The sequence below is a fragment of the Quercus lobata genome, chromosome 6 (assembly GCF_001633185.2).
Source record: "Quercus lobata isolate SW786 chromosome 6, ValleyOak3.0 Primary Assembly, whole genome shotgun sequence".
Classification (NCBI taxonomy): domain Eukaryota; kingdom Viridiplantae; phylum Streptophyta; class Magnoliopsida; order Fagales; family Fagaceae; genus Quercus; species Quercus lobata.
Window position 1 is genome coordinate 34434371 of NC_044909.1, and position 10213 is coordinate 34444583.

General features: G+C 37.2%; 1 protein-coding gene across 1 annotated transcript; it reads right to left on the minus strand.

The window, feature by feature from the left end:
* Positions 1-4392: 4392 nt before the first annotated feature.
* LOC115994051 (ankyrin repeat-containing protein BDA1-like) lies at positions 4393-9600 on the minus strand. Its single transcript, XM_031118064.1, has 2 exons — positions 8643-9600; positions 4393-5217 (listed from the first exon to the last, which is right to left on the minus strand). Exons 1-2 carry the CDS (start codon positions 9285-9287, stop codon positions 4501-4503), a joined length of 1362 nt encoding a protein of 453 aa, XP_030973924.1. The 5' UTR covers positions 9288-9600; the 3' UTR covers positions 4393-4500.
* Positions 9601-10213: the final 613 nt, after the last annotated feature.

A 10213-nucleotide genomic window follows, 5' to 3' on the forward strand; every position in this document is an offset into this window, starting at 1 on the left:
AAAACCAGAGCCTCCCAGCCCACCTCCAGGAGTAAGATTCCAGGGGTGAAGAAAACTTAACCATGTATGAACACCACGGAAAACCCACCGCCTGGTGACCAAGGCCTAGCCTCTCAAACCCACGCTCTACAAATGATATTGTATGGGCCTTTTTACGTGCGAATACAACCCTGTTGTGGTTTGATGCGAATCGTGTGCCTACAATTGGCGCCGTCTGTGGGAAAGGCTTGTGTGTTGGCATAGACGGTAGGTTGAGAAGGTTCCTTTGCCATTTTTAACAACTGGTTATGGAGTTTTAGTGTAAAGTTTCGCTAAGGTCTATGATTCTTGACTAAGGGCTACGTTTACTAGCGTCAATCGCTTAGATAACTCTAGGGGCTCGGCCGAGGAGTTAACTCCCCTAAAGCCAAGGTCCCACGCAATGAGAAAACTAGGTTTTGGACAAAACCAAGGCATTGCATGGTCCTCGGACCCAAGCCTATGGGGAAACCAACTACTTGGATGAGGAAAACTAGGTTTTGGACAGAACCAAGGCATTGCATGGTTCTCGGACCCAAGCCTATGAGGAAACCAACTACTTGGATGAGGAAAACTAGGTTTTGGACAGAATCAAGGCATTGCATGGTCCTCGGACCCAAGCCTATGGAGAAACCAACTACTTGGATGAGGAAAACTAGGTTTTGGACAAAATCAGGGCATTGCATGGTCCTCGGACCCAAGCCTATGGGGAAACCAACTACTTGGATGAGGAAAACTAGGTTTTGGACAGAACCAGGGCATTGCATAGTCCTCGGACCCAAGCCTATGGGGAAACCAACTACTTGGATGAGAAAAAGGTTGAGTTTCGTAAGATTGGCTACTTGATAAAAATGCTAAGCTACTCAATCCTCGGCTTAAATACCGTAAAAGGTTAAGGCCAACAAGAGTGTTAGGAAGGTGGTGAAACGCCCCAGTATTCAGTAGCCGAAGGGGGCTGTTCATTTGGCGGGTGATATGTTTTCAGATGGTTATTTCTTACACGGCATCAAGCCTTCGGTTCTCACCTCGGCTAGTTTGGGGTAAGTATCATTTTTCACAGGTCGGCCTTGTTGTGCCAAGCAATTCTATTAAAGTTATGGTGATATCTTTTTCTTAGCGAATACTTCGGCCATGATTGTTATTGATTCAAAGACTATATTGTTGTGCCGAACAGCACTTGCAAATTCGTAAAGACACCTTTTTCTTTGATAAGGGGGTAAGGCCCCACGTATTATACTTTAAGGTCGGCGGTATTGTGCCCGGCCGACTCATTAAGCTCATCATAATGCCTTCTCTTTTCCTGTCTCATGTGAGTTTCAGCCTTAAATATTATTTGTTTAAGTCAGAATTATTAAGCCGGATTATTTTTGTAAGTACAGAGCAGGGTAGTATTTAACTGAATGGTGTATCTACGCATTGTGTCATCATTTCGGAAATAAAGAGATAGAACATGCGAAGTAAAGTAATAGCCATTTTTATTAATATGAAGATGTATTACAACGTACAAAGAGGGGCTTAAACAAGCCTATACAAAAGATAAACTGTCGAAACAATTAAAAAAAAAAAAAAAAAAAAAAAAAACCTCAACAATACAGATAAGTAAACAACCAGATGTCTTGTTAAATTCGTCTCCGAAGTTCTTCCAAACTTTGTTTCAGTAGTGTCCATATTGAGAAAGGGACCTTCTGTAGAAGAAGATGGAGGAGATGAATGAAGAAGATGGAGGAGATGAATGAAGAAGATGGAGAAGAAGAGAGAAGAGATGAAAAGGAAGAAAGAGAGGCAAGGGGGGCACCAGTGAACAAAGAGAGGAAGAAGCAGAGGCACTTAGTCCCTGCCTCAGTCCTGACTCCTAACACACTGGTGTCATGTTAGGTATGCTCGTGAGGAGCCGGTTGGTACTGATCATGGGTGTCCTCGGCTCAATCACGCCGAAAGATTGGCGTGACGAGTCCTTGCTTCGGATTTTGGCTGAAAGGAAAGTGAGACAAGTTTTGAGTCTCCGCCATCCTTGCCCTGACCGAGCCATTTCGAGCCTTATTAGAGTATGGTGTTTTTGAGAGGGGGACGGTTCTTTCATTGCTTACTGCTACGGTGAAGGTATTATAACTTAAGGAATAACCAAGGGGTAAAATTAAAATTCTGGGTAGAGTCTAAGGGCTTCAGATTTTGGGGAGTCAAAATGGTTCAGGTATGAGTGAAACAATTTTCGCCTTTTCTTTTTATAGGAGGGGCTAAACCAGGGGTACTTAATACGTTCAGATCTCCAAGGAAATCTGAAGGCAAGAGTACGCCCGATTCGTTTCCCCACGCCACCAATAACCGTTGAATCTGGAAGATCTCGTAAAGGGAAGCTATTAAAGACGCACTTTGGATAATCAAACGGTACGGGCGCGTCCTGAACGAATAAGGAGGAACGTCTCGTAGACTGGAGCGTCTCCTGGGAAGGTGGAGAAACGCCAACATTGATGAGAGGCTGAATTAAATGAGCCATAATAAAGGCTCGGTATTACCAAAACCCTCCTTTCCAACTAGGAGGTCGGATAGCAGGGTTTTTAGGGGCTATTGTGGGGTCCAATAATTCACGGGCCAGGCCCATTTACCCGTGGGGAGCACGGAGGCCCAAGCCGAGGAGGGTTATGGCCCAAGCTCAGTAAATATCAAGCACAAGATAGACTTGGGATATAGCCAAGGACAGTTCAGACCTCGGCAGAACTAAAATCCCACCTAAAAGAAGGGCAAAAACGGTAGAGGACTGAGCTTGAAAGAAGATCTCAAAATATCCAGGGAAAGCAGTCCTCACTGCCATTCAACGCTCTGCGCCTGACAGAGTCTCATTCTTTGGCTTTTACAACCACCCCCAATGACTTTGGGTATAGGCTGATGGGACAAGTATCAGTCCTGGAGAGGTTGACCCTACACGTGGACGAAGGACAGTAAACGAAGGCTAGTATAAAAGGAAAAGTAAGTGTGGGGCCGGGAAGTTTACAATCCGGCCCAAACTCTGTTTGGGCCCAGGGCCCGTGCCGAGGATGTCTTGTGCCGAGGACGAAAGGTCGATAGCTAGGGGGCCAAGGGGAGCGGCTGAGGATTACCCTGTCCTTAGCACCCCGAGGCTTCAATGAGAAGACCATCGTCCTAGTGAAAGCTATCCCTAAACAGCCCTTTGAAGGAGACGTGAATGGAATAAGGCCCTCGTGGAGATACGGTGCGTAGCAGGCTCAAGGAAGATACGTCCCTTCCACATTAAATGCACTGGCCAACCTCCTGCTCATGTTAATGAGAAAAGACGTTTGGACGGTGTAACTTTGATCCCCGCAACTAAACGAAAAAATAAGAAGAGACAGTTGACGGGACAGGTACAGAAACCAACACCTGCCTAACCGACAAATGAAAGGACAGGATCAACTAAGTAGGACTATATAATGAAAAGGTGAGTGAGCCAAAGGGGGGCTGGGAAAAATGGCCAAAAACCAGAGCCTCCCAGCCCACCTCCAAGAGTAAGATTCCAGAGGTGAAGAAAACTCAACCATGTATGAACACCACGGAAAACCCACCGCCTGGTGACCAAGGCCTAGCCTCTTAAACCCACACTCTAAAAATGATATTGTATGAGCCTTTTTACGTGCGAATCCAACCCTGTTGTGGTTTGATGCGAATCGTGTCCCTACAATAATAATAAAAAGTTTATTCTTTAAAAGTATGACGGAATGGAATGGATAGGACGGAATACTCATTCTTCTCTATTCCCTTAAAACCTCAAATTTTCATTCCCTCCGAAATTGGGAAGAATGGGAGGGAATAAAATTAGATTTAATTATTTTTTTACTAAAACTCCCAAAATACCCCTGTATATTCAATTCTTTATTTTAAAATAGGGGTCTAATAGTAATATTGTCATAAAATGATTCCATTTAATTCCCTCCATGTTGCTCCTAAATAAGATTACTTACATTCCATTCATTTTCATTTCTTTCTATTCGTTTATTTTAAAACATTTAATCAAGGTTACTTAATTTCATTCTATTTCATTCTTTTCTATTCTTTTCCCTTACTTAAATACATTTCATTCTCATTCTTTTATGATCATTTTATTCCACTCTCTTCCTTTCCCATATGAACTCCCAAGTGGAGCCTAAAGGGCCAAAGGGGATTTGGAATATAAGAACAATCAATGACAATTACCAGAAATTATTTAATCACGTGCAAAAAGACTACTTTGCTCATGCTAATTAAAGCCATAAATGTAACAACATTTAGATTACAAATTTGATAACAAATTCTTAACTTAAGTAAATAATCCGATGGCAATTAGATAACTTTATTGAAGTATAAATAACATTCGATGATTTCATTGGGTCGTACCAGTACCTCAATTATGCCCTTAGAGGATTACACCTATAAAGTAAAAAAAAAAAAACCTTGACGCACACATTTTCAATTGCATTCAGGTCCAAGCTTGGCTTTATTTTCATTTTCCCATCAATTATTCTTCTTCCATGAACGAATCAGCACAGAGACATGCAGCGTCGACCGTATTGCAGATATAGATAGTGCGTAAATAACAGAAAACAGAATCACAAGGATTAAAGAATAGGTATATGTAAAATAAATCGGGAATATGACTGACAGCGAAGTAATATAGCAGAGAGAGAGGGAGCCAAGGGCTGCGCGGAGTATAACATACCCGGATGGAATGATGAGAAGAACTATTGTGTATGAGAGCATAAATGTCAAAGTATTTGTTATCAGGAATACCCAAAAACATAAATTGCTACCGCCAATGGCTGTCCCTGCAGTTTCATTGAAAAGTTGTCTGTGATCTGGTATTGTAGCATTGGGCATATTGCTTCCTGGATTGTAGTCACCTTGCCAAAGTCCCCCTGGAGGGCTCAGTAGTCCTTGATAAGTCACTGTCATAAGCAACGTAGCAACCACCAAAACCACATTGCGCCTGTCGTCCGATATTTTCGCCCATTTATCAACCTGGTGTAATCGTCTTTCCTCGAGAGATAAGACTATGGAACGTAGGTAACGTGCACATTTATTAACTTCAGCACGCTGTAACATTTCACTGATCTCCCTGCTGCTGCTCAGCAGCTCTACTTCTTGTCGTTTTACCAAGATGTCCCCTGCTGTATGATCCTTCACATTCTTGGCATTTATATCAACACCAGAATCTAGTAACAGCCTCACAGCCTGCATAATGTAGTCTGATACACCGTCACTAATCTCATCAATGTGAATTATTCAAGTCTTGATATATAGTTGATATCATCCCTTTTGTTAATCCAAATGCATTAACTTTTTTACCATTAGTCTATTCTCTGTAGCAGTAGATTATAAATAATAATAAAAAGTCTGTAGGCAGTACGCTATAAACAGAGCAAGAGTAAGAGAGAGCGAGAGAGGGAGAGTGCAAGAGATATGTACCGCCGTACTGGCGATGGTGGTCGCCGGCTTGGACTGGAGCCGGAGCCCAGAAGAACACAGATTCACGGTTATATGATTGGCGACGGAAAGGAGCAGGTCCACTACAAACACAGTAACTAGACAGATTTGGTTTTTTTTTTTTTTTTCCTTTGGTGATTTGGAATATATTAAAGGAGTAATTTAGGTTTTGTTACTTGTTAGTGTTTGGACAGCCAGCGGCCCAGGGTGAATGGGCCATTATATGGATAGTACTTATTTGCACTAATTTAATTTTATTCTTTTTGTACCAACTTAGTTCTTTGGGTTTTCTTTTCTGGACTGCTTAAAAATTTCAAGAGCTAAAGTAATCTTATGATTTTTTTTTTAGAAGACAATTAATCTCTTGATCTAAATTTTACCTTTCGAGAGGCAAAATTCGAAAATTTCAAGGGGGCAGTATGTAAATTTTCTTCTAAAGCTACAAGTGTTTTTACCTACTCTAAGGAAAATTTTAAAAAGCTAGGGGGCCATGGCTCCCCCTGGCTACGCCGGTAGAAGAAGAGATATTTTTAAATTTTAAAAAAAAAAATTATCTTATAGTATTTTAAGGATTAACTATATTATCTTATATTTTTCTATTCTTGTATAATATATTCGAAATTATTTAAATTTTAAAATTATTTTAAAGAAGGTTACTGAAATTTCCTAATTATACAAAATTAACTTTTATTTTCCTTTCAACTTTAAAGTCCAAAGTCAGCTACTCGTACCAAAAATGCAACAAATGTAAAATTATTTGTTAAGACATATAGTGACATGGTCAGATTATTTTCTTTTGGGCAAATTACAGGTTATCCATATATGGTTTGACCCGAATTTAAGTTGTTTATTTGTGATTTAAAAATTGGCACATTGCCCCCACTTTATTACTTTTTCCGTTCAAACATAAAAATAACAAAATCAAAGAAAAGAAGATCAAAAAGTAGCATTTGTAAAAATTTAGAAACTTGGGCTCATGAACTTCAATAGAACAATATAAATTATAAACTCCAAAAGTTATGAGTTGTATCCAATTAAGAGGTAAAACAAAAAAGAGACCAATAACAATCTGTATACACAACAACTTTGTAGCTAGATCAAGCAAAATTAAAAACAAGACAATAAATCAAGCTCCACAACCGTACCCCACCGTGAGAAGATAAGAAATCGCAGCTGCAAAATAAGAAAACAATCCAAGTTTTGAAAAGCCCCCAATATTCAATGGAAAACCACAAGCCCATCTCTACCGTTACTCTATCACAAACTTTTTCAAAATTCAGACAAACCATTCCAAACTCTTTGCAAGAAAATTAAAACCCCACAAAAAAATAATAAATAAATAATAGAGAAACTGGAGAGAAGCAAATGGACAAAGAAGAACCACTGTGTCTATTTCCATCACCACATCTCTTATCATCCTCATCTTATGTTTTAAGGAAAAAATAAATGTTCCCATAAAAAAAAAAAAAAAAGGAAAAAATAAATGAGGTTGGATATGGAACTTTAACAAAACTTAACTTAGGTGGATAAAGTGTCAATTTTTAAACAATAAGTAGGCAACTTAAATTCGGGTCAAATCACAGATGGGTAATCTATAATTTGCCCTATTTCAAGATAACCAAATAACTCAAAAAGTTTGTTTCATTTTGTTTTATTTTTAAATTCTCATCTGTAATTTGCCTTATTTCAGGATAACCAAATAACTCAAAAAGTTTGTTTCATTTTGTTTTATTTTTAAATTCTCATTTAAGATCCGTTTAGATACAGCTTATTTTGCTGAAAACTGAAAACTGAAAACACTATAGCAAAATAATTTTAAAATGTGTAAATAGTACCGTAGGACCCATTTTTAATATTTTTTTCTGAATAAAGTGGTTGTGGGTCCCATGAACAGTACTTTGTCTCTAAAAGCTGAAACACGTGCATAAAAAAAATTAAAAAAAAAAAAAAAAACGCAAGACACAGGATAATTCCTATGCAAACGCTCACTTAATCTCTTGATAAACCTTTATGTAGTTCATTTTCTTTCTATCTTTAATTTTCCTCATCTTTTAATTTTTGTTGGATTTCCCGTGAAGTTAGCTAACATTGATCTTTGAAGTTGAATGGGAACAAGAAAAGTCACATTAATTTTGTATCCATATTATATGATTTTTTTTTTTTTAACTTTATTTGCTAAAAATGCTAATATGAGAGCAAGGTCTAAAAAAACATAAATCTTTGAAAGAATTGTAACATGGTGAGGTTGATAGTTTTGAGATCTAACCAGAGTTCAACCGCAATAATGTCATAACTAATTTGATATTAACTAAAATACAAAAAATAAAATAAATTTGTAAAAAATAGTAACCTTGATTAAAAAATTTATCTACTAATAAAAAATGAATAATTTTCAAACAAATATACTTGAGAAAGAAAATAACAAGATAATATAGTTGATCCTTCAAGTACATGGCATAATTACATGGAAAACAAATATTTCACAATTTCTAACAAAATTTTATTTTATTTTGAGTGAAGACTAATTAGTGATTAAAATCAAATCATACAATGAAAAATTATATATGTTATGATAAAAAAAATAAAATGAAACTTTATTTATTATATTAATATTTTATAATTGGTATTTTTTTTTCCAATGGAGAAAATCAAGATTCAAATCCATCATTCCTCATTGTAATAATTATTGTGTTAAAAAAACAAATGAACTTATATTTTATTAATTGAAACTCCTAATACTTTTAAGAATAAATATTTTTGATTTCAAAACAAGCATCAAAATCTAACCCACGACTTTTTTGCCAAAATAATCTAGTGGTTTGGTTCTTAAAAAATAGAAACCTGTTGCCAAAATACTCAAATTAATCTATACCCTCAACTTTTTCTTTGGCAAAATTTTTTCATAACATTCAGGTGGCAAGTTTTAAATGATAAACATCAAAATGATGTATGTATGTATCCATATATATATATATGAGAAACAAATTTCAATTTGTCAATTTTGAAATATGTTGTAAAAAATATTGTATAATTAGCACTGCTCTAAAATCTTTGACATGTATTTATGGTTTTGATCATTGGATACCGGATAGCAATGGCTAGGACACTTGCTTCATATCATTCACAACACAAATTTCAGGTTAGTAAATAATTGAGAAAAGGAGAGAGCTTGCCTTGGGCTGATTTGTAGATACAGCAACGTGCAACACAGTGTTGCCTTCCTCATCCTTCCAGTTCAGTATTTTCCTCTTCCATAACCTGGTTTTTTTAGAATTGTTTTGTCGGAGCCATTCCACCAAGTGTTTAAAAGCCTCTAGCATTTTGCATTTTACCGCAACATGTAAAGCAGTCTCATTTCTAATCGTCACATCTTCAATAGAATCAGGACAGATTTTTAGAAATTCGACCAATAGATCAAGGTGATCCTCTGTTGCTGCTGCATCATGCAAAGGAGTCATACCCTCCCTTCCTTTGACACGAACAAGGTCCCCATCAACCTTTAGAAGCCAACGCACCACCTGGGTTTTCCCATTCAGTAAAGCGACGTGAATGGGGCTAAGCCCATCTGGATTCAGCTTCCTGACAAATGAGGGCTTTAATCTGAGCATCTCCATGGCGAATGGGATATGCGTCTCCGTAGCAGATGCAACTTTGTGCAAAGGAGTTTCAACAAATGGTAGCTCATCGATGTGCTCCAAAAGTTTTACATCCTCCTTAATCAAGTTGTAAAAATCATTAATATCCCCCCCTAGAGCAGCCTGGTTCAACCTCTCAATTCTCGCAGCCTGGTTCAACTTCTCAACTCTCTCATCCTCCATTTTATAGAGAAGGCTGATATATTAAGGCCTAGGGTTTCCTTGGTATGAAAGAAGATAATGAAAATTTAATGGTTATATAATAAAAATAAAAAAAAACAAAATGATGGGAGTACTGATTATGCTCTTTGCTAGAGCTAGGGTTCTCTTTTTATAAAAGTTGCAAGACTGGAGATGAGCAGCAAATTATGTTCTTTGCAAGAGCTAGGGGTCTCTTTTTATAAAAGCTGCATAGTGCTGTCCAGCGGATAAAAGATCCGACCAAACCGACCGGGTCCGACCGACCCGAGGCCCAGCGGTGGACCCGAAGTCTCTTTTTTACCACCACGTTGCTCTTCTCTTCAGCTTCTCTTTCTCCTCCTCCTTTGTCTGCTCAGACATATGTTTCTTCTTTTTATTCTACCTCTTATGTTTCTTTTTATTTTAATTTTTAACTTTTGTTGTTTTGTGTGGTGAGAATTGACAAGCAGTGACAAGTAACTGACAATCCACTTGAACTTGGGGATGGTATAGTCTGTTTCCGTTGCATGACTTGTGGGGTTCACTGCATGTGAGGGTGAACAAGCATTCAACGAAAACACACAGAATTTATTCGTGAACATTATTCCAAAATTCAAACTCTACCCTTTTTTCTTTTCTTTTTTATATAACATTATAACTATTTAATACTTACTCGATTTGTGTGCTCTGCCCACACATCATAACACTACTACAAATATAATGATTAGGATTTCTCAAAAAAAAAAAAAAAAAGTATAATGATTAAGACTATTTATTTAAGGCCTATTTTAGTAAAATCCTTATTATTTAATACATCAATATCAATTTTTATTTATTTATTTATAAACATCAATATCAATTCTATTTATATATATAAATATATATATATATATATATTTTGCTGAGAATATTATATATTATATAATAGT

Coding starts and splice junctions, on each gene's coding strand:
- LOC115994051 (XM_031118064.1), bottom strand. CDS start 9,287: ATGGAGGATGAGAGAGTTGAGAAGTTGAACCAGGCTGCGAGAATTGAG. Junction 5,218..8,642: donor TATCTACAAATCAGCCCAAG/GCAAGCTCTCTC, acceptor TACATTATGCAG/GCTGTGAGGCTGTTACTAGA.